This window comes from Perissodus microlepis, chromosome 4, assembly GCF_051167445.1.
Source record: "Perissodus microlepis isolate ML-2025 ecotype Zambia chromosome 4, ASM5116744v1, whole genome shotgun sequence".
Classification (NCBI taxonomy): Eukaryota; Metazoa; Chordata; class Actinopteri; order Cichliformes; family Cichlidae; genus Perissodus; species Perissodus microlepis.
In genome coordinates this window covers 489,485-512,500 of record NC_140464.1, presented here as the reverse complement: position 1 = coordinate 512,500, position 23,016 = coordinate 489,485, and the positions used below count along the sequence as shown (strand labels likewise).

General features: G+C 47.0%; 3 protein-coding genes across 4 annotated transcripts in view; all 3 read left to right on the top strand.

Moving 5' to 3' along the window:
- Positions 1 to 5,566, top strand: part of LOC146387879 (leucine-rich repeat-containing protein 3B-like) — a 6,181-nt gene extending 615 nt beyond the window's left edge. Inside the window, exons 2-6 of one of the 2 annotated variants that reach the window (XM_084924928.1) lie at positions 1,514 to 1,858; positions 2,126 to 2,251; positions 2,342 to 2,503; positions 2,574 to 2,652; positions 2,788 to 5,566. In XM_084924928.1, the coding sequence (XP_084781054.1) occupies positions 1,610 to 1,858; positions 2,126 to 2,251; positions 2,342 to 2,503; positions 2,574 to 2,652; positions 2,788 to 3,020 (849 nt within the window). In that variant the 5' untranslated portion in view covers positions 1,514 to 1,609 and the 3' untranslated portion in view covers positions 3,021 to 5,566. Of the gene's footprint in view, positions 1 to 1,509; positions 1,859 to 2,125; positions 2,252 to 2,341; positions 2,504 to 2,573; positions 2,653 to 2,787 lie in introns of both variants that reach the window. The other variant, XM_084924927.1, reaches the window with a different exon arrangement.
- Positions 5,567 to 5,822: 256 nt separating this feature from the next.
- Positions 5,823 to 12,076, top strand: psmd3 (proteasome 26S subunit, non-ATPase 3). The gene is made up of 12 exons (XM_084924918.1): positions 5,823 to 6,448; positions 8,800 to 8,990; positions 9,138 to 9,278; positions 9,632 to 9,768; positions 9,847 to 10,037; positions 10,116 to 10,219; positions 10,298 to 10,412; positions 10,586 to 10,705; positions 10,787 to 10,890; positions 10,981 to 11,136; positions 11,469 to 11,519; positions 11,797 to 12,076. The coding sequence occupies exons 1-12, from the start codon at positions 6,268 to 6,270 to the stop codon at positions 11,872 to 11,874; spliced, it is 1,569 nt and encodes a 522-aa protein (XP_084781044.1). The 5' UTR covers positions 5,823 to 6,267; the 3' UTR covers positions 11,875 to 12,076.
- Positions 12,077 to 13,622: 1,546 nt separating this feature from the next.
- On the top strand, positions 13,623 to 20,558 carry LOC146387877 (uncharacterized). Its single transcript, XM_084924830.1, has 5 exons — positions 13,623 to 16,736; positions 16,898 to 17,067; positions 18,005 to 19,109; positions 20,248 to 20,251; positions 20,530 to 20,558. The coding sequence occupies exons 1-5, from the start codon at positions 16,692 to 16,694 to the stop codon at positions 20,556 to 20,558; spliced, it is 1,353 nt and encodes a 450-aa protein (XP_084780956.1). The 5' UTR covers positions 13,623 to 16,691.
- The last annotated feature ends 2,458 nt before the right edge of the window (positions 20,559 to 23,016 follow it).

Here is a 23,016-nt window from a genome sequence, read left to right as displayed (position 1 = left end):
TTTTACATTTGTGGGTGAAGACTTTGTTTTGAGCAGATCAAACATGAAACAAAGGCGCGTGCGTCCTGTCAGCGTGCGACAGCCCCGTTTCCTGTCCGTGCGGTCAGACCAGAGCGCTCTGACGTGATCGGACTCTGATGTTTGTTTGGTGATGTCACAGAGGACCAGTCCTCGGGACGTGTCTGTGCTTCGGCCTGTTGTCTGAACTAAAACGTTTGACCTCAAATAAAACAGGAGTAAACGTCTGACACAGGGAAGGCGAGCACGCCATCACTGACCTACAGTCAGCTTTAGTCTGTGATCCCATGCCAACATCAAACTGAAGTCTGGGCCGGGATGTGATCAGGATGCAGTGCGGCTCGGTCAGGGTCACACCTGAGTCAGGACCTTGTCAGGGAGGGGCTTGAACGGTTTCCATGGCCACACATTATATCAGCGTTACAGGAGCGTGACGCTTTATGTTCATATAATGATGATAAATATTGATGAATACAAAAACACATTTGTGGTCTGTCATGTGACTGCTGTGAAGCGTTGCTCACGACCTCAGCACAGGTGATGATGATGATGATGATGAACTCACTGCAGCTGTTACAGTACACTGAGTGTGAGGCTTCTGAGTGGGTGGAGGAGCTCAAGTGTTGGGCTGTGTTCACAGTGAGCGTGGATGGATGTAGTCCTGTGGTCAGCTGGAGGTCACTTCACTGTAATCCTGTCAGTTTCTTATCAACAACAGTTCACTACTGAAAGAGCACAACAGGCTTTTATTGTGAAAGGCAATGACAGGAAGAGTCCTTTTGAATAGAAAACACTGAGGAAGAAGAGTCACATGACAGGATGACAGAATTCCTCCTTTTACATGAGTGCTGAGACAACAGGAAGTTTGAATCTCAGTCAGCTTTTTCCCTGGATCAATAAAACATGAACTATGTCACACTGATTATTATTGATCTGAGGCTTTATTGATCCAGCTAACAGTAAGAACTCGAGTGTGATCAGAATAAAGTGTATTTGTAGCTGTGAACAAAGGCTATGTTTACCACAGTGATGAAAAGTTTCAAAGTAAAAGCCTCGTCGGTGTAGCGGAGCCCAGAGGAACAGACCAGCAGCTTTAAAGGGTTCAAAGGTTAACTTCTTTTTTCTTCTCTCTTCTTTCTTAATCCCTGTGGGATGATTTAATCTGATAATCTGCTCATTTCCTCGTTGGCTTTATGAATCCGTCTCCTTTATCTTCTTCTCATCCCTTTGTTCTCCTCCTCCTCACTCTGTGTAATCCCCGCCTTAATCTTTTGTTTTCCTGCTGTTTTGTTACAACATTGTTTTATTCCAGAAACTTTCTCTCCTGGCGCCTGATATCAGTAACGAGTGTTAATAACAAGTTAATAATGATTATTGATCAGCTGACCGTGATGGTGTGTTTCTGACGTCTGAGTCTTTATTCCAACAAACATCAGTGTGAGGACTGGAGTCTGCAGGGGCACCGCTGAACTTTGAACTGTTTTTCTGCAGACAGGCTCCACCCCCGGCTCCCTGCTGCCGAGTCAAAATGGCCGCCAGCAGCTGAACATGTGACAGGAAGTTAAAGTAACAAGTCGACTCTGTGATCATCATGTCCCACGCCAAGCACCTGCTGCCGATGTCTTCCACTGCGGTGGATGTTTCACTGCAGAGGATGCCCCGCCTCCTTTTTCTTCTTCTTCTGGTCTTGCTGTCACTCAGCCCGGTGTCGGCCACATCACCGCTCACTGTGGCATTGTGGCGTCGTGGCAACCGAGTCTCCACTATCAGCGCCTGCCACCGACTGGAGACAGCAGACGGAGGACTGACGGTCCGCTGCAGTGGACTCAGACTGACCCAGGTGCGTGTGTGTGCGTGTGTGTGCGTGTGCGTGTGTGTGCGTGTGTGTGCGTGTGTGTGTGTGTGTGCGTGCGTGTGCGTGCGTGCGTGTGTGTGCGTGCGTGCGCGTGCGTGCGCGTGCGTGCGTGCGTGCGTGTGTGTGTGTGTGTGTGTGCGAGAATGAAAACTAAAGCTGACTTTAAGTTGTCAGGCAGGATGAGGATGTTCATAAAGCTTTAGCAGACGGGATCCGTGCGCTCACAGTATCCAGGTGTGTTTGTGCGCTCAGGTACCCATCGGCCTGCCTAACCGCACCACTCGTCTGTTTCTGAATAAAAACCTGCTGACCTCTCTGGCGGCAGACACGTTCTCCAGTCTGTTCCTGCTCGATGAGCTCGACCTGTCACATAACCAGGTAGTGAACAGCTCTTCATACCAGTTTAGAGTATGCACCAGTTTAATACCAGTAAGACACAGCAGGATCATACTGTTTCGCCCTCCTCAGCTCTCCTCACTTGAAGACGGTTGTTTCCATGGGTTGGACTCGCTTTCCTTCTTGGACCTGTCGTACAACCGCCTGTCCACGCTGGAGCTGCCGGTGCTCGGCGGTCTGCAGATTGAGGCCAACCTCACACATAACCCCTGGCACTGTGACTGCAGGATGGAGGTGTGCACAGCTGCAATGATGTGTGTTTGTAGTTCACAGAAAGTCATTACAACTTTCTGTTTGTGTTTAGATGTCCATGCCTCAGTTGGATCTGGACCCGACCTCACTAGCAGAAGTTGTCTGTGCAACCTCTGATCTCCCAAACCTCGGTAAGCTTTCTCTCAGCAGATGTGCTGGACAAAGAACCCACAACACATCATTTTTCCTTCTTTTATACCATTGTGTTCTTTACTTTTGGCTACACACTGATTTATGGTCTGACACTGTGCTATGTGGTGTTAAAGGAGCTGTCGGGATACCACTGGTTGTGCTGATGGAGGACTGGGATCTGTGTTTGTCTGTGAGGAGAACCACTGATGTGGTGACACTCGTCACCATGTTCCTCTGGCTCTTCATGCTCATCTGCTACCTGGCCTACTACATCCGCCAGAACCAGGCGGTCACACGCCGAAACCTGGAGTACCTGAAGTTACTGGAGAGCAAAAATCCTTATAAACCCAAAAAGACAACTTCATGATGACCTTTTGGAATTCCTGAATGCCTGTCTAGAGTTACCCACAGCTGTGTTTTCCCTCAAAGACATCCGTAATGACTTCCAGAGCAATTTCTTTGCCCACAGGTGCCCACGGGACTCCGGGTACCTTCTGATCAGTTGCTCCCCTCCAAAAGTTACAAAAGCACATAAAGGACTCCTTAATGATGCAATGCAATACCCCACTGACACTCAGCATCTCTAAGGAACCACAAAGCTTCTCTAGAACGTGATCATGTACTTCTAGGTCTTCCTCTGAGAACCCTGAAACCTTCTGAAGCACGTCTTCAAAGTGTCCTGTGAAAGATTTCTACAACATATTCAAGTCCTCCTAGAACCTTCTCAGTCTCTTCACAAGCTCATAAGCCCTTCACAAGGACTCTTAAACTTTCCTGTGACTTTCTTATAGAGACTGTTTGTTCTCCTAGATCGATGTGATCTGAGTTTCTCAGAGATGTCTGATACTAGTTTTCCACCGACATGGTCCCGGTGGTGGTGCAGATCCAGTTTGGTCTTGGTACCTTATCAGAACCAGCCTACATTGCTGGCTTTTTGGTACCAGTTCAGACTTTTTGCAGGAGAAACACGTGAAACTGGTTCTAGACAGGATGCTGGCCGTGCTTAGAAAACATGAAGAGCTGCAGTAGTGTCTGTTCACCTGGTTACTAACAATAAACAAAAGCCCTCAAAGTTTGTTCTGCAGTTTTCTTTTCTTCTGAACTTCACCAACCACAGCATGGCTGTGCAGAAGAACGTGTAGATACACAAAGACTACCCATGCTCACATTTCACTGTGAGGGGGCCCCTTCACCTGAGAGGTGATGCTGCTGTATGGGCAGATGGTGATTTTGGGCTGACCTCTCTGTGAGGAAGCCGCAGGGATGCGTGAGAATGTAAAACTGGTCACTGAGAGGTTACTGAGGAAGTTCTAGGATCCCCTGAAGCTCTTCCACAGGTGGCTTCCACAGTCAGGACCGCCCTGAGTGTTTTTTACACCAGCAGGGGAAATATTTTTCTTTTTAATAAATGAATCATGACGAGGGAACTGTTGTTGCTCTCCACGTGAGGGTTTTGTGCCTTTGCAGCGTGACGTCAGCAGAGACAGATGTAAAATCACAGGACGGTCGTTTGGCTGTGAAGCTCTTCAGGAAGTACTCTGACCTTCCTGACACCACCATGAGATTTTCTTAATATAATGCCATAATGTCATCGGTCATCATCCTATGGTTTCACCCACACAAAGACATATTGGGCCTCGAAGTTCTAGAGAAGCATTTTGGCAGTGTTGGGGAGTAACGGAGTACATGCACTGCCGTTACGTATTTAAAATTCTAAATATGAGTAACTGTATTCCGTTACAGTTACCGTTTAAAAAGGTGGTATTCAGAATACAGCTACTTTGTTGAAATAAATGGATTACATGGCGGTCTTTTCCTGTTTCGTATGTTCGGCTATGCTCTATTTTTGGTAATTCCACGCCGGTGGAAACCCAAACAAACACTCATTAAGAGGCTCTAATGTCTGTGTCTCAGTCTCACGGCCCACGTCACCTCTGCTTGCAGCAGCATAATGATTCGAAGAAATATTTTTAAAAAATTATTCACAAAAATTGTTTAATATGAAGGCAACAGGAAGTGTTACAGGCATCGCCCTAAAGCATGCAGCCTGATGGGCAGTGTAGTCCGTGCTGCAGGGAGAATGGACTGCCGTACCCGTGATGTGTCTGTGAGTGAGGTGGGAGAAAAAGGAAAAGTAGGAGCTGTCACGGAGCAGAAACGGGAGCTGGAAGCATGTAAATATAATAATAACCACTGCAGCCTGACGAGCCCAGCTGTGAGTAAGCTATTAAGACTCGACTGTACGCTGTGTTCCTGTTTTCCTCTGAAACAATAAGCTCCGTTGGAGCAGCCTTTCAACGCCTCTCTCTGTCTCTCGCTAGCAAACTTGACCCAGACAACAAAGTAAAGCTAGTTTTCAGCTACGAGCCCGACACGAACCCGACGTATCAGCCAGAGGTCCCTTTACTACGGTTCGGAGCCGCGGACCTGTTTTATATACGCGCTGAATAGTTTTCTATACGAGATCACTGCAGAAAGTGCAGCCTTACCTAATGTCCACCTGCTGTTACTCATTTATATTAAGATTTAAACATCTAGCTGGTGTTGGTGTGGAGAGTAACCTTCAGTAATGAATCACACAGCAATAGGACATTCATGTAGTTGTAAAAAGCATGATCATATATTAAGTAATCCAAAGTATTCAGAATACGTTACTCTCATTGAGTAAGTAACGGAATACGTTACAAAATACATGTAATCTGTAATCTGTAGTGGAATACATTTTAAAAGTAACCTTCCCAACACTGCATTGTGGTTTCTTGAAGATGTTTGAGGTGGTACGTGTGATTCTGAGAACTGTTCCCTGGCTCTCCATCAGCCCTGTTTGTTTGAACTGTGTCCTCTGTGTTCAGTGAGCTCAGCCTTCGCCGTCATTCTGACTCCACGTGTGAAATAAACCGTTTGTTCTGCTGAGTTCATGTCTTTACTCTTATTCTGACTTCATTATTCTGACTCTAAAGTTACAGAGACACCATCGTTATGTTCGCCACTTCATATTCAAATAACATCAGTTAGTAAAAATCTAATGAAAGAAATCACAGTGTGTTCGGCACAGTCTATGGATCCCTGCAGGGTCAGACTTTCATATGTCAGAAATCCGCGGATCAATGCAACGCACTAAAACACACACACACACACACACACACACACACACACACACACACACACACACACACACACGTGTGTGTTTAGTGTTTATTTGAGTGAGGACCTTCATTGACATAATGCTTTCCCTAGCCCCTTAGCCTAACCCTAACCATTAAAAATGAATGCCTAACCCTAACCCTAAACCTAACCATAACCTAATTGTAACCCTGACACTAAAACCACATTTTGAGCCTCAAAAAGGTCTTCAAACTTGTGAGGACCAGTGAGTGTGTGACTCACAAGTGATTGTTGGTTCTCACAAGTATAGTGGAATGCAGATTTCGGTCCTGACAAAGATAGCTAGACAGGAACACACACACACACATCTGTGATCGACTATCGAGCCTGCGCTGCTGTTTCCGCTCTCTTCTGCGTCTGCCTGCCATATCCCAGAATCCTCTGCGCCACAGAATAGTGTCCAGTCATTGTGGGTCAGCTCGGTTCGGTTTCATCCACTCAGACACAGCATGAAGGAGACCGCGGCCAAACGACGCGACAAGGCGGGAGGCCGGGACCGGGACTCGAAGGCAGAGAAGCCAAAGGAGCCGAAGGAAGTGGGCCCAGAGCCGCAGGACGTGGAGATGCCTGAAGAGGAGGCGGCTAATGCGGCCAAACAGCCAAAGGAGCAGGACAGCCTGACCCTGGACGGTAAAACTCTTCAAACGCCAATACCGATACCCCCCAGCACAGACCCGGGAACGGGCTCTGTGCTGGCCCGGTACCGAGAGTCACGGCAGCTCGGCGGTTAGCCTATTAGCATGAGGGGCTAACAGCCCCAGAAAGTCTGCGCGTCATTTAGCTTAAAACCGACACCAACCTCTCCCATTCGCGGGTCCGGACCGGGCCCCGTTCCCCTTCAGACCGCTGTCGTGCCAAACTAGGTATCCCCGACAGAATTTGTTCCCCCTGCTTCGGGAGCACACGCGGGACTGTATTTAATCACGGACAAACAGTATCCCACATTGTTGATTTTTAGTTTACAAACACTTCTTGTAATGACTAACTATTCCTGACAATTTGGAGATGTTAGCTCTTTACACAACGAAGTTATAGTGGGATACAAATAATATCAGGCTGATCCTGCCACAATTTGTTCCCCCTGTCCAAATCACGGACAAACAGTCTCCCACATTGCTGATTTTTCGCTCAGAAACACTTCTTATTATGACGCATTACTCCTGAAACTTTGGAGGATTTAGCTCTTTATATAGTAAAGTTACAGGAGAATAAAAATAGTTATCAGCCAAAATGTTAATGGTTTATTAAAATAATCCCATCTGATACCCCGTGAGCAATAAATATATAATTTTCTGTTGTAACCCCCAAGCTGAATGGTAATGTAACGACGCTAATTTTTCCCTTTTTCACAAGATGAAAACATCAGTACTTCCTGCTCCCAGCACAGGGGAAACAAATTCTGTCGGGGATACCTACTTTGGCACGACACCGGCACCAGAACCCCCCCCCCCCAGAAAACAGATTTGATGGTAAACTGGTCTCTGAGTGCACTGAGAGAGAGAGCTGTGCAGGACGTAACAGCCAGAGAAATAGGACCTCTTCCGCCCGTACATTACACAGACGCCACATCGCGGAGACCGGTCAGGACAGGTGGCATAAAGAAAAACAATGACATGTACGACACAATAAGGAGTGGAGGAGAGAAAAAGAGAACTCTGCTCTTTGGTACGTTTATCAAACATGAAGCGTAGTTTGATCTTCTGCTGCTGGTTCAGTCAGGTTTGGTCAGAGTGATGAAACCTGCAGAATCTGAGCTGTCGGCTTTCAGCCCGACGGCGTCTGTGGACGATCCACGCTCTGTGTTTGCATGTCTGCTCCCGTTTACAGTTTTAGCTGTTTGGTGGTTGTTGAAATAGTTGTGTGAGCTTTAACCTGAGATTCTGGCGTTAAAATACATTTATATTGAAATCATTCAGGATTTAATGAATCTTTGAAACCCAGCCCTATGAAGGATAAACATAAACATCAGTTTGCCTGAGACTAGGACTGGGCGATATGACCCAAAATTCATATCTCGATATTCTTTAGCTGGATGGCGATATACGATATATGTCTTGATATTTTTAAAGCCATAAAGTAAGAACAAAGAGAGAGTTCTTAGTCAAAGCTGTGTCCCAGATCTCACACAGGCACTTTTATTAACATACAGCGCAGATGTACAAGGAAAAATTACTCAGAAATAAATTATCAGCACTTATTAAATAATAATGCTCCATAAATAAAATAAAACAGTAGCTCGTTAACGCCGTCCAGCCCCACGCACGGGGCGATCCGCGGTAACTCGTTAACAGAGATCTGCCCCGTTAATGCAGTCATGGCGTTAACGTCACGCTGACAGCACTAAAATAGTCTCCAGATGTTTTCTTTTTACCGAGCAGCTCCTCTTTGATAGCTGCCGTGTCCGTCCTGCCTGCAGGTGAAGCGATGGCGGAGGGGGAGTTGTGTTCAGTGAAGGAGAGGCGAGGCCGAGTAACGCAGCGTAGAGACAAAAGTGGACGAAAGAGAGGCAAACATGCGGCTCCACAACTATAATTATAACGTAACAAAGACTATATCGATATAAAGGATAGTGTCACATCTCATATAAAAATATATCGATATATTTAAAAGCTCGATATATCGCCCAGTCCTACCTGAGACTGATGTGAGCCTCGACTTTGTGCTCCGCCCTAACACACGAGGCATCAATGGAAGCCCAGGACGTCGTCTGTGTAGAACACCAGGACCTATCAGGGTGGCTCAGGTGTAACAGGAGACATAAATGAATCGTCCGGTTCTCAGGAGGATGCAACCGTCACCGTACGGCACAGATGTAGAGCCGTGTTGTCATGAGCACAGCTGTAAGCAGCTAAGCTCCTTCTCTGTAGCATCTGCATGGATGGAGGTCAAAGGTCAAAAGGTGTAAACATGAGGATCGCGCTGAGCCGAGGTCTGTGGGTCATGTGACTGGTGCTAATGTCACCCCCCTCCCTCCCCCACAGATATTAAGGAGCACGTGAAGCAGATCGAGAAGGCCGTGTCGGGGAAGGAGCCTCGCTTCGTGCTCCGCGCTCTGCGGGCGCTGCCGTCCACCAGCCGCCGCCTCAACACCAACGTGCTCCACAAAGCCATCTGTGGCTTCTTCACCAACAACGCCGCCACCCGAGACTTCCTGCTGGGCTTCCTGGAGGAGGTGAGCAGAGATGAGCTGCAGCTTTGAATTAATGACAAACAGGAAGTGAACCCTGACCTCTGAGAGCCGCATCATCAAACAGTAACCTGATTATTTGTAACAAGGTGATCGATTCCTGATCAGATGGTGTGTGTGTGTGTGTCTCAGCCGATGGAGATGGCCGACGGAGACGTTCAGTTTCGTCCTCGCACGGGGAAGGCGGCGGCAGCTCCTCTGCTGCCAGAGGTGGAGGCGTACCTGCAGCTGCTGCTGGTGGTTCACCTGACCAACAACAAGAGATACACTGAGGTGACCCGCCCCTCACTCACCTGTGTGTGTGAGAGACCCGCCCCTCACTCACCTGTGTGTGTGAGAGACCCGCCCCTCACTCACCTGTGTGTGTGTGTGTGTGTGTGTGTGTGTGTGTGTGTGTGTGTGTGTGTGTGTGTGTGTGTGTGAGAGACCCGCCCCTCACTCACCTGTGTGTGTGTGTGTGTGTCTCCGGGTTTTTCCACGAGCAGCTGCAGAGACCAGCCTCGGTAACCAGTAGCACAAACGCCTCGTGAGCCGGCGTGAACAGCTGAAGCTCGAGTCCGCGGAGGCCGAAGGACTCGGGGGACTCTGTGCTCACTGTTTTGCTGACGGTGACGTTTGTGTTTCAGGCTCAGAAAGTGTCGGACGACCTGCTGCAGAAGATCGTCTCCAAGAACCGCCGCGCTCTCGACCTGGTCGCCGCCAAGTGCTACTATTACCACGCCCGAGTGTACGAGTTCCAGAACCAGCTCGACATCATCCGCAGGTACGTACACACCTTTCTCCTTTCCTGATGACATCACACCCTCAGACAAGCAGTCACACGACTGTCCCCCCCCCCCAGCTTCCTGCACACCCGCCTGCGCACGGCGACCCTGCGGCACGACGCCGACGGGCAGGCGGTGCTGCTGAACCTGCTGCTGAGGAACTACCTGCACTTCAACCTGTACGACCAGGCCGAGAAACTCGTGTCCAAGTCCGTGTTCCCCGAGCTCGCCAACAACAACGAGTGGGCGCGATACCTCTACTACACAGGTGAGCTCACAGCCGCGGCGCTCAGGCGAGTCGTCGCCATGACGCCGCGCTCACCCGCCTGTCATGTGACCCACACAGGTCGTATTAAAGCCATCCAGCTGGAGTACTCGGAGGCTCGCAGGACTCTGACCAACGCTCTGAGGAAGGCTCCACAGCACACCGCCGTGGGCTTCAAACAGACGGTACGTACACACACACACACACGGTCAGGTATCGGTATCTGGCATTGATCACTGAAGCATCGATCGGCTCCGGTTCAGGTCCACAAGCTGCTGATCGTGGTGGAGCTGCTGCTGGGAGAGATTCCCGACCGCCTGCAGTTCAGACAGCCGTCACTCAAACGCTCCCTGATGCCCTACTTCCTGCTCACACAGGGTCAGTGTCACACACACACACGCCTGATCACGTGACTCAGACCGTAGAGTTATGGCGAAACGATGGGTTCTGATTGGAGGAACAATGTTTGCTAACACAGTGGTGTACTTACCTTCAGATACTCGCAGCTTCCCATGAGCCTCTCTGTTCACTTCCTGTATCTGTGTGTGCAGCTGTGAGGACAGGTAACCTGGCCAAGTTTAACCAGGTGTTGGAGCAGTTTGGAGAGAAGTTTCAGGCCGACGGGACGTACACGCTCATCATCCGCCTGAGACACAACGTCATCAAGACCGGTGAGCCAATCGTACGCCGCCGTCACACAGCACGCTGCTCATCAGCCGCGCTCAGTGTGTTACTGATCTGTGTGTGTGCAGGTGTGCGTATGATCAGCCTCTCGTACTCTCGGATCTCCCTCGCCGACATCGCTCAGAAGCTGCAGCTCGACAGTCCCGAGGACGCCGAGTTCATCGTTGCCAAGGTAAACAGACGCGCTCAGCGCTGCCTTTTTAACGCCGACCTCGTGACCTCTGTGTGACCTCTGTGTGACCTCTGCGTGTTTGTGTCTCAGGCGATCCGTGACGGCGTGATCGAGGCCAGCATCAACCACGAGAAAGGCTTCGTCCAGTCCAAGGAGACCATGGACATCTACGGGACCCGAGAGCCTCAGCTGGCGTTCCACCAGAGGATCTCCTTCTGCCTCGACATCCACAACATGTCGGTCAAGGTGAGCGCACCTGAACATACACACACCTCTCTCACACAAGGACTCAAGGTCAACACAAGAATGTGAAATCACAAAAGCTCCGCCCACAGACTGCTCTGCATCACCATAACGCTGCGAGCTCTGTCACTTCCTGTCGGCAGAGGTCTGACTGGAAGCCTACTTGTCAAATCTGTGGAAGCAGCTTCTTCCTCCTCCTCACATTAAAGCAGCTTGAGGACGAGGAGGTGGAGGAGCAGGACCCGGGGATCCGCTCGGTTACACAACGTCAGATTTAAGAGTCGATCAGGGAGGAGCGATCACCCCGATGCTAATCTCCCTCTGTCCTCCTGCAGGCCATGAGGTTTCCTCCCAAAGCGTACAACAAGGACCTGGAGTCTGCAGAGGTAACACACACACACACACACACACACACACACACACACACACACACAGCACGTGATGTCATGTCTTTAATTGACCACATGGTGGCAGCGTGTGACTGTAGCTTACACAGAGACAAATCAGAATAAAATAATAAAGATGCACTGCCTGTCAAATGCATTCAATCTGTTTTTTCTGTGCGTGTGCGTGTGTGTGTGTGTGTGTGTGTGTGCGTGTGTGTGCGTGTGTGTGTGTGCGTGTGTGTGTGTGCGTGTGTGTGCGTGCGTGTGGTGCGTTCAGGAGCGTCGGGAACGCGAGCAGCAGGATCTGGAGTTTGCTAAAGAAATGGCTGAAGATGACGATGACAGCTTCCCATGAGCCTCTCTGTTCACTTCCTCAGTGTGTGTGTGTGTGTGTGTGTGTGTGTGTGTGTGTGTGTGTGTGTGTGTGTGTGTGTGTGCGTGCGTGCTGATGTTACCACGTCAGTTATTACCCAGAATCCCCCTCTGCTCTTGTTTTCTCCCATGGCAGCGTTGCTGCTGTTTGTTTCTCTCTGATAAATAAAATTTTTTTGTTTACACGCCTGTTTGTTTGTTTGTTCGTTCTCTGGGTGATGATGTCAGTGATGAGGTTTCCAGGTTGACAGTGAGGGCTGATAGCAGATGAGAGATGAACAGCAGCAGTGCACGCAGCTCTCAGAGCACAGAGTAACTGTGGTGAGCTGTCTACAGTAATGCTAATGTTAGCCATGTGCTAACAGTCTGTTGGTGTCCGTGCGCTCCTACCAGAAGGGTTGTTAAAGCCAGGAGCCGTGACGAGGGAGGGGGGCATTATGAAGCTGTGAGGCATAAATAATTAGAATAAATGAACAGGAGAAGTTAGCTGCCTTCCTGAACACCTGAGGCCCTCCTGATGATCGCTGCATGTGCGAGAGTCAGCGCAGTAATCATGGGAATAAAAGTGATTCTGAAAAAGGAACGATGTGACGTGAATGCTGAAAGATACTGTAGAGCTGAACAGCAGAGGTCTGCACACTGACGCAGAACAACAGCACAAATTGGAAAAATGAACTGTTTCAGTCAAGGTCAAAGGTGAAAGTGTGCAGGCAGTCACATGACCTCAGATGTAAAGGATGGACAGACAGTGTCCATCTAATGTTCCAGTGAAGAAGTGAAGGTGGCTGACAATCTGCAGACTGGACAAGTGGACACTGAGGAGAGTTGGAAACGTTTGTCCCTTCTCTTGTCCCCCAGACCTTACATCGTTTTTTTTGACTCGAAACGTTACAGTACTATAAATGTGTTACAGTGAGGTTTATATTTATCAGGTATGTGTGTTTTTGAAGCCAAATGCTGCAATTTTTCTGTAAAGCAAATTTACCTATGGGTATAAATAAAGTTACCTTACCAGTTGTTGATGCAGTGGTGTAAACCACACCACCACTGGACTCTCAAGCAGTGTCAGCGTGTTCCCCGGACTGACCAATCACGCTTCGCCATCTGGCGATGGACGAACGAGTCTGGGTTTGGCGGTTGCCGGGACAACGGTACTTGTCTGACTGCGCTGTGTAAAGTTTGGTAGAGGGGGGTTATGGTGTGGGGTGTTCTTCAGGAGTCTTCGTGCTTCAGCAGACCGAGACACTGCGGACACCTTCATGTTCCCAGTATGTGGGACCAGTGTGGGGATGGCTCCTTCCTGTTCCCACATGACTGCACACCAGTGCACAAAGAAAAGTCCATAAGGACACGGACGAGCCGGTTTGGTGTGGGAGGACCGGACCGGCCCGCACAGAGTCCCGACCTCAGCCTGATCCAACACCTTTGGGACCGATCAGAGCGGAGACTGTGAGCCAGGCCTTCTCCTCCAACATCAGTGTGACCTCTGTGCTTCTGGAAGAATGATCAACACTCCCCATAAACACTCCTGAACCTGAGGAAATCCTTCCAGGAGACGTACAGCAGCACACGGTGGGCCGACATCATAGTCCACCCTGTGGATCAACAGTGGGAGCTCACTGGAGTTCATGTAGCCGTCGAGGCAGACGAGTGGATGCTGGATATGGTATCACCTGTGAGTTCACTGTTTCCTGTGATCTTTGCACATGTCGGGTCATGAATCAAGCAAACGTGATGTATTTATATCAACAGAAAAACAATTTGAGACAAAACAAGAATAAAAATAAGAAGTTAAAAGATATCATGTGGCCCAGAACACAAATACACTCAGAATTACATTCAGTGTAAAACAAAGTGTGCAGGACTTTATCTAAGAAACTTTTAAAGAGAAGCTCCTGGACTGTATCATCCAGACAACAACAGGAGTCAAGAAACTGGAGCGAGTCCAGCCCTTTATGTTGAAGAGCTGCTTAGATTACCGTGACGGGACGACTGAGAGCCTGCACAGACATGCAGGAGCAGGGGTCACATGATGGTCGGGGCTGAGCTTCAGAGGAACAGACACGGATGTGTTCTCACCGAGAGGCAGAGGGTCTGACTCCTGCTCCGCTTTAAAGCAGGTGAGCTGCTGTTTTCATTCTCTCTGTTAGCTGAAGGCAGAAACCAGCTGCAGGTGAGCCCAGCGTCTGATGACTGAGTGCAGAAAACAAGCTTTTTCCTCTCTGCGGGTGAACATCGAGGCTTTGCTTTCAAACTTTTAATCTCTGCTCAACGTTTTTAATTTTCACTTTACAAACTGATCACAAAGTCACTTCACATGACCAGACTTCCTTCTTTGGCAATAAGAGTGCATGTAGCTTCCTGTTGAACTGGGTGGGGCGCTGTTACTAAACCCTGCTGTTTGAGGGCTGTGCGGGCAGCTCTACTGTCCAGGACGGCCACGTCTGGCGATGCAGTGATGAAGCCCCGGTAACGGGTCGAATCCCTCTGGCCAAGGGCAGATCGAATAAACTCGAGAGCATGTCACAATGCTCCTCGCTGCTGATAGTTTTCACCTTTTGGGTGGCTCCATAATGTGCGTATGGTGTCCGTGATAATACGTCATTTCAGAGAAACGGGACCTATCTGTGGTCACGTGATATCCTGGAGAACGATACGGGCCTCGGCACAGGCTTCATTTGGACACGCCCCCTTTACTCGACACAGGCCTCGGGGCTTCAGTGATCCTTAGTCACTTCCTGCCACGTAAGCTAGTCCCTGTGGGGACCCAAAAGAGGGAATTCTGTGATGAACCCACAGTGTGCGTGGCCCCAGCAAACCCCCACTGGGCCCTGCCCACACTAGCTTTACCCATCTGGTGCCCATCAGTTTTTTGTGGGTCCCAAAGGCTAAACTGCTGTGGGCCTGTGTGGACACACCCACAGTGGCCCCACACAGCCATGTTTGGAGGCACGTTACTTAATATAAGGAAACAGCAGACAGGGAAATGTGATTACTGTGGAGAAGATGAAAGCATGTTTTATTCCACTGCCAGAAATATGAAGTTAAACTGGTTCTTACTGACACGCTGCAAAGAACTCAACAAGTGAAACAAACAGTCTGACAGCTCGGAGTTTGTCTCTGAGAGCAGGTAGCTACATACCGAACAGCACCGGCAGGAAACACATGTGGTACAGAGGCCCTCTGTGGATCACGGGCTCTGCCCACAGTGCCCATGTGGGCCTCAGGGGGGCATCACTGGGCAGCATTAGTACCATGGGCTCAGGATCACTCTGTGTCAGTGTGGCCCTGTGAGCAGTCAGCTGGGCCAGCTTTAGTAACCCCAGAGGAGATGATACGTGATAATAAGAGCAGTAACAGACTGAACTCAATGAAATAATACAAAATACAAAGCAGCTAAAATTATGAATCATAAACTTTGTTACTTTACTGTAGGACAGGCTGTAACGGCTGCTCTGCCTGCTGTGTGTTAGATGGAGGAGTGCAGAGATATCCACAGACAGGAATGACTTCCTGTGTCATTCAGTGGTGCATCATGGGTAATCTCAGTCTCTCACTGACACATCATGGAGTGGGTGCATGTGGTGGTATTATCCAGCTTTGTCCTTATCTTGGACAACACCCGCCTCTCCAACACCACCCTAAGAGAGTCCAGCTCCGTCCCCACAGCATTTCTGGCCTTCTGATCAGTTTATTGAGTCTGTTGGCGTCTGCGACCCTCAACCTGCTGTCCCAGCATGCAACAGCACAGAGAATAGCACTGACCACAACAGACTCATAGACAATTCTGAGCATTGGTCGACAGATGTTGAAGGACCTCAGAGACTCTGGTCCTTCCTGTAGAGGGCAGTGGTGTTTTTAACCACGTCCGGTTTATTATCAGTGTGTACTCTGAGGTATTTACCGTCCTCCACAACGTCCACATCAACCATGTCCACTGAAAACGAGTGACTCCTGCTGGGTGTGCTCCAGGGGTAAAAATGTGTGGAGTTTATCTAAACGCAGGAAGGAAAGCTTGAAGAAAGCACCGCTGTGCGTCCATGAGACGTTCAGATGTGTGAGAGCCACAGCCTGCTGGGTGAAAGCAAAGAACAAATATAAAGAGTGTTCACAGCAGCAAACAGGCTGACTGACCTGTGACCCTCACTGCCCTTTGGTGCTCAGTGCTGCTGGTTTCAGTCATTACTGTTTATATGATGATGATGGTGAAACGTTTCTCCCATGAAGGCGTCCAGATGAACAGAGTCAACTTTTGGGGAGTAGCTTGACCAGTACATGTGATTGTGTTAGTATGATAATATCAGCTGATAGTTTCAGAAGACTTCCGTGTGCTCTGTCTTGGTCCTTCCAGGCTCCTGCTGATCTCACTGGGACCGTTTTCTGCTCTGTGATGGACAGAGAAACCTCCATGATGACACTGCTGCTGACGAGCTGCTGGAGGCCAGTTTCTCCAGGATAAAGATTTTGGACAACTATAGAGATCAGCTCACAGACGTGTCTGAGCTCAAGCCATCAAAGAGAAAATATAACAGGAGAGGATATGTTGAGTGTTTTTCAAGCAGATCATCTTCTCCATTGTCTTGTCCTGAAATCACTGAATCACTGGAGAAGTTGCAGAAGATAGAAGGTGAAATCAATGAAGCCCAGCAAAAAAACAACGAACTGTTAGAGAAGCTGAAGATTTCTGCAAACAGCCGTGAGCACGTTGTGGAAGAAATTCTGTCAGCAACAGCAAAAAGACTTAAAGTCAAGAACCAAATTAACTTCAGCTCAGCATCAGCTCGAAAACTCATCCAAGAAATGTCTCGATGTGAGTCTCAGCACATCCTCGAAGGAAAAGTGGTGGTGAGGTTCTGTTATTTCATTTTTACATCATCATTAGTGAGATCTAAACACATTATTCATGCGTTTATGGTTTATCACTTCAGCAATTTTTTCCCTTAACACTGACAAACTGATGAAGAACAGAAATGATTCTGTTGTAACCTGTTCTCTCTGACGGTCAGGCTGGATTTGTAGATGGTGGAAAGGAGTTGCCACTTCCTGAAGTCATTCAAATGTCGATAGAATTAATCCGGAAGAATCATGTGACCGAAGCCAGCGAATCACTGAGAGCTGCAGCTGACAAGATCAAAGAGTTCATCTCGGACCTTTTTCAGCAATTCAGCAACATTGTGTAAGTTTTTCTCTAAATATATAAAATGACTCCACCACAGCTCTGACTTCCTGTAGGTGTTAAACAACCAATGAAATCTTCTTATGGCCTCTCACGTCGCGATGAGACACATAGTCAATAGTGCGCCAACAACCCTCTCTGGGCCACCCCCCCTCTCACTGGGGTTTACATATGTGGGACTCTCCACCATTTGGTCTTAAAACTGAAGAAGGTTCTCGGATGAAGCGTCTTCACAAACTCGAAGAAGTCCAGTCGGCTCCGGGAGTATCCTGTGTAACTGCGAGAGATCAGCTCAAAGGGAAACCCTTCTCCAAGAAAACAAGCTCGACTATGTCACAGGTGAAACTCCACCATGCACATGTGGCAGGGATCCATGTTCATAAAGCCCAGCGACACTCGAACCACTTTCTGAACCTGCGAGGCTTCAGACGTCATCGATGACGACACATTAGGTGATCACCTGTGAAAACACCTGGATCACTGCTGTCACTGCCTTTGTGTTGTGTTTGGAGTGAGTTTCTGGGTGCTGAGGTTTGGAAACTGTTCCCAAACTCTTCTCTGTGTGACCCCCCGTCAACATATGACCCAGTTTAAAACCCTGGTGGTCACTAACCATGAGTTACAACAGTAGAGCAACCTAACGATGCCTGAATTGAACTCATATCCTTTAAAGAATTTGGCACGGTCACAGCAAATCTACCAGGTTGGAGCACAGACTTACATCCGTTGTTCTGAATTACTAAATCCTCCATAAATAATCACCAAGGAAACTATAAACAACATCATGTCACAGTCAGGCAGGATTTCATTAGTAAATTTGTTGCATTCCAGCTGTTTTAGGTAAATCTGGTACAAGTCCTGTTTGTTGTTTGTTGTTTTTGGTGACGACTTACAGCTGAAATCACACTGACTCGACCTTCACTGGGTTCTTTTACAGAGACAAGGTGAGCAAGCTAGCTCAACAAGCAGGTGAAGAACAGTCTGCCTCCGAAACAAGGAGTGGTGGTGACAACAAGGAAGAAAGTAATCAATCAAGTGAGGAGAGTGGTGTTGATGACACAAAGAAAGATAAAGACTATGTGCCCCCAGCTGACTCGCGTGATGGTGCTAATATGGAATGGAACGAGCAGAAGAATGCAGGAGATGCTGGAAGCTGGGTGCTGATCAATTTTCGCTTGATTAAAAATAAAAAGGAAAAATTTAAGGATTTATTAAAGAAAAACAAAGATGTATTAATTTTAACAGAGACGTGGATGAAAAATGAAAAGAAGAAGCACAAGGATCAGGTCCTTCGAGACATGTTACCCAAAGAGTACAAATTTTTTCAGTTTACGAGGGAAGAGAAAAGAGGAGGTGGCGTCGCGATTTTATTCTTAAAGACCCTTTACAAGGGTAAAAAAATTTATGTGCCCTCAGGAAGCCCCGAACACTTTGAATATGTGGCTGTAGAGCTGAAGCGAACTGGTTACCAACCTGTCCTGGTCATCGGTGTGTATCGCCCACCTCCGAAGACAAAATTCAAAGAATTCCTGCTGGAGTTTGAAAGCCTCTTGCAGGAAGCTTCTGGAAAATGCAATGACTGCATCATTTTGGCTGGAGATTTTAATATCTGGGTTGATAAAAAGTTGAAGAACAAAACCAAAAAAAGATTTTTGTCTATATTGAACAAAAACAGTCTTAAGCAACATGTAAACAGCCCAACACATAAACGAGGTCACACTCTGGCTCTGGTCATCAGCAGAAATGTTGAAGTCTCTGATCTGACTGTTCGGAATGACGACATAGCAGATCATTGCAGTATGTACTTCAATGCCACACCAAAGCCCAAACACAGGAAACAGTTTGAAGCAGAGGAGAATGAAGATGAGGATGAAGATGAGGATGAAGTTGAGGATGAAGATGAGGATGAAGTTGAGGATGAAGTTGAGGATGAAGTTGAGGATGAAGATGAGGATGAAGATGAGGATGAAGTTGAGGATGAAGATGAGGATGAAGTTGAGGATGAAGTTGAGGATGAAGTTGAGGATGAAGATGAGGATGAAGTTGAGGATGAAGATGAGGATGAAGTTGAGGATGAAGATGAGGATGAAGTTGAGGATGAAGATGAGGATGAAGATGAGGATGAAGATGAGGATGAAGTTGAGGATGAAGATGAGGATGAAGTTGAGGATGAAGATGAGGATGAAGATGAGGATGAAGATGAGGATGAAGTTGAGGATGAAGTTGAGGATGAAGATGAGGATGAAGTTGAGGATGAAGATGAGGATGAAGATGAGGATGAAGTTGAGGATGAAGATGAGGATGAAGATGAGGATGAAGTTGAGGATGAAGATGAGGATGAAGTTGAGGATGAAGATGAGGATGAAGATGAGGATGAAGTTGAGGATGAAGATGAGGATGAAGTTGAGGATGAAGATGAGGATGAAGTTGAGGATGAAGATGAGGATGAAGATGAGGATGAAGTTGAGGATGAAGATGAGGATGAAGTTGAGGATGAAGTTGAGGATGAAGATGAGGATGAAGATGAGGATGAAGTTGAGGATGAAGATGAGGATGAAGTTGAGGATGAAGATGAGGATGAAGATGAGGATGAAGTTGAGGATGAAGATGAGGATGAAGATGAGGATGAAGTTGAGGATGAAGATGAGGATGAAGTTGAGGATGAAGATGCGGATGAAGTTGAGGATGAAGATGAGGATGAAGATGAGGATGAAGATGAGGATGAAGTTGAGGATGAAGTTGAGGATGAAGATGAGGATGAAGTTGAGGATGAAGTTGAGGATGAAGATGAGGATGAAGATGAGGATGAAGTTGAGGATGAAGTTGAGGATGAAGATGAGGATGAAGATGAAGTTGAGGATGAAGATGAGGATGAAGTTGAGGATGAAGTTGAGGATGAAGTTGAGGATGAAGATGAGGATGAAGATAAGCCCACAAAACGAATGAAAAAAAGTGAAGAGTAGAAAACTTGATGCACCTATTTGTCCTTTAAAAGCTGAAATTGTCACGGACCCGGCTCTGGGGACTCGGGGTCCGTGGGCAGTGGGGACTATGACTGTTGTTGTTGTTGTTATTATTATTATTATTATTATTATTATTATTATTATTATTATTATTATTATTATTATTATTATTATTTGGTGTGTTGTCTGCACTGCCCCTGTGCACATCTGTATGTAGGCAGGTATGTGTGTGTGTATTGCCTTTCTGCTGTGGCCAAGTTACAGGCACCGTCAGCCCTGGGGGCGTGGCCTAACTTGAGGGCTGGCCACACCCGAAGTCCTGGCCGCACACCTGCTCCTCATCTGGGCTCGTCGGGGGAGCTATTTAGATGAGCGATGGAGCTTCCACCGACGCTGGATTATTGCGTTTGACTACACGTCAGTCTTCAAGCAAGTCAAGTGTGAGTGTATGCCTGCTGGGATAAGTGTGTAACGGCTGCCTCTATTGTTTTCCCCTCAGGAGGAGTGTGGGACGAGAAGGAGCAGTGAGCACGGGGAGTGCAGGGACACTGGGGCAGAGAGCACTACACGGGGACTTTTGGGAAGAAGACACTACACGGGAGTCTGGGAAACTGGGGATTTATTGTTGTTTACTTCACCACCTTGTAAATAAACACTGTTGCACTGAAGAGTCCGGCGTTTGGGTCCTATTTCCCCATCTCCCCACGGTCTGCCAGCCAGACCGTGACAGAAATATGTTGGACTCCTGGACGTCCGAGCGTTCACGTTTCAGGATTCATCATCATACACACATAACACATCGCATTGACTCAGGGGGCTGAATAATTACGCACACCCCACTTTGTAGTTATTTATTTGTAAAACATGTTTGGAATCATGTCCGATTTTCGTTCCACTTCTCACGTGTGCACCACTTTGTGTTGGTCTTTCACGTGGAAGTCCAATAAAATTGATTCATGTTTGTGGCTGTAATGTGACAAAATGTGGGAAAGTTCAAGGGGGCCCAATACTTTTGCAAGCCACTGTAGCTGTAAGTAATCTGGACACTACAGCTTTAAGCAGCTGCGCGCTCCCGCGGGCGGCAATCGCTGTCTGGTAGACGATCACTTTTTGGCACCACGCCTGGAGCTAACGGGGCAAAACAATCACATTAGTGCTGCTGTTGCAAGAATAAAGAATCACATGACCACTTAAAGGCAAAGCAACAAGGTGACATACAGCAGTTTATAAACTGTGTTGATAGGCCACGTAAAACCAGAGTCATGATAAACAATATATACGCGGCGTTTTTTCCTGAGTGGTTTCATCATGTTTATTGTCTAAGGACAGTGTGTAGTTGATGTGTTGTCTTGTGTAGTTAGTGTGTAGTGTTGTGGATAGTTTTGTGTTGTGTGTCAGAACAATGAGGCGACTGCTGTCTCCAGGTAGAAACAGCAGTGACACACCTGCTGCTGTCAGACCTGCAGGTATCAGGCTGTGATGTTCTCCTTTATAGTGGACAGAAATTATGTTTTGGAGCGGCACAAATAATTTGTGGCATCTTATTGAAGAACAGCTGATTGTTCTGTAAACAGTTTGAAATGGTTATTTAAAAAAAAAAATCAAGGTAAAAGGTAAATGGATGCAAATAACTTTGTTTTCAAAACTTGTACATAGGATTTTAAAATTGACAATTTATATTTGCATTTAAAGTTATGAAATATGATTCAATAAACATGTTTGTGGTTGTTACAGTAAAAATATCACTTTTTCTACTCTGATTTTATGTTTTTTTGTCTGATTTTAGATCAGTTGTGTTAGTACAGTCTGTAAAAATGAAAACACGACTGTAAATTCAGACACATGAGGTTGTGCTGAAAAGAATGAGACCAAACAAGCAGTGGCGTGTCTAGAAAATTTTTGTTGGGGGGGGGGGGGGGGGCACAGATTTGGAGAAGGGTGGCAGATGTAATTGGCAGATAATGTTAAAAACAATTCTACCAACTGTTAACCATAATTCAATAACCCTATAAACCTAATAACAGAATGCGCTTTTAACTCTTCTTAGAATGAGATTTTAACCACTACAGTGCAAAGTTTGTAGATACTGTGTTGATAAAGTACAAGAGATACAATCAGTGCTCTGTCAGTGTTTATTCAGCAGTCAAGCACAGCAATATTTTCATAGTATTTTTACTGACATGTAGTGAACATGTGTTTTGGGCAAAAACATTTTGAATTTTAAAATACGAACATTTTTAAACATACAATTGGCAAATTAGCCAATGCAAAACTTTATCTGCCTGTTAAAAAAAGAAGATCATCTTCTCACAAACTGGTGTTTGATTTTGAAACAGGAAAAAAGTGGGGAAACAACTGAAAAGACTAACATTTGAATAAAACCTGAAAGCAAGTAAATACTTTCTATGCTGCCTTATGGTAAACTTTGGTAATATTGATGTATAAAGAACAACACTGGCTGATGATGAAATGCAGTCAGCTGACATGGTGACACTGCCAGTATTACCCTGCAGGGCTGGACTGGGACAAAAAAATTGGGCATTTTGACTAGAGCCCGGCCCCCCAGGTATTAAAGCCATAAAGCCTTTGAATGAAAACAGATGCTGTTGTGACAGTGATGTACAGTCTTGTTGGTATATGTATGATTTCTATACATTTTACATCAGATAAAAACTTTGGTTGTAAGCTTCAGATAATTATTTAATAACAGCGAGACATTTTAAATGAGAATAAGAAAGTATTTCTTTGTGCCCCCCTCTCCCTGTTAATGCCCTACCTGCCCCCCTGGCAACACTTTGCTAGACCCGCCCCTGCACAGTTACCAGCTGTCAGCTACTTAGAAAAGGATCCTGGTGTTGTTTGTCTCTCAGAAACAGTTCATAACTTCAACTCATCCATGTCACCTAAAAGGTAAACCTGTTCCTCCATCACCTGTTCAGCTCTGATGATTCAGTAAGGACATCTCCTGCTTTCATCTTCATGTTTC

Coding starts and splice junctions, on each gene's coding strand:
- psmd3 (XM_084924918.1), top strand. CDS start 6,268: ATGAAGGAGACCGCGGCCAAACGACGCGACAAGGCGGGAGGCCGGGAC. Junction 6,449..8,799: donor GGACAGCCTGACCCTGGACG/GTAAAACTCTTC, acceptor CCTCCCCCACAG/ATATTAAGGAGCACGTGAAG. Junction 8,991..9,137: donor TGCTGGGCTTCCTGGAGGAG/GTGAGCAGAGAT, acceptor TGTGTGTCTCAG/CCGATGGAGATGGCCGACGG.
- LOC146387877 (XM_084924830.1), top strand. CDS start 16,692: ATGTCTCGATGTGAGTCTCAGCACATCCTCGAAGGAAAAGTGGTG. Junction 16,737..16,897: donor TCCTCGAAGGAAAAGTGGTG/GTGAGGTTCTGT, acceptor TCTGACGGTCAG/GCTGGATTTGTAGATGGTGG. Junction 17,068..18,004: donor CAGCAATTCAGCAACATTGT/GTAAGTTTTTCT, acceptor GTTCTTTTACAG/AGACAAGGTGAGCAAGCTAG.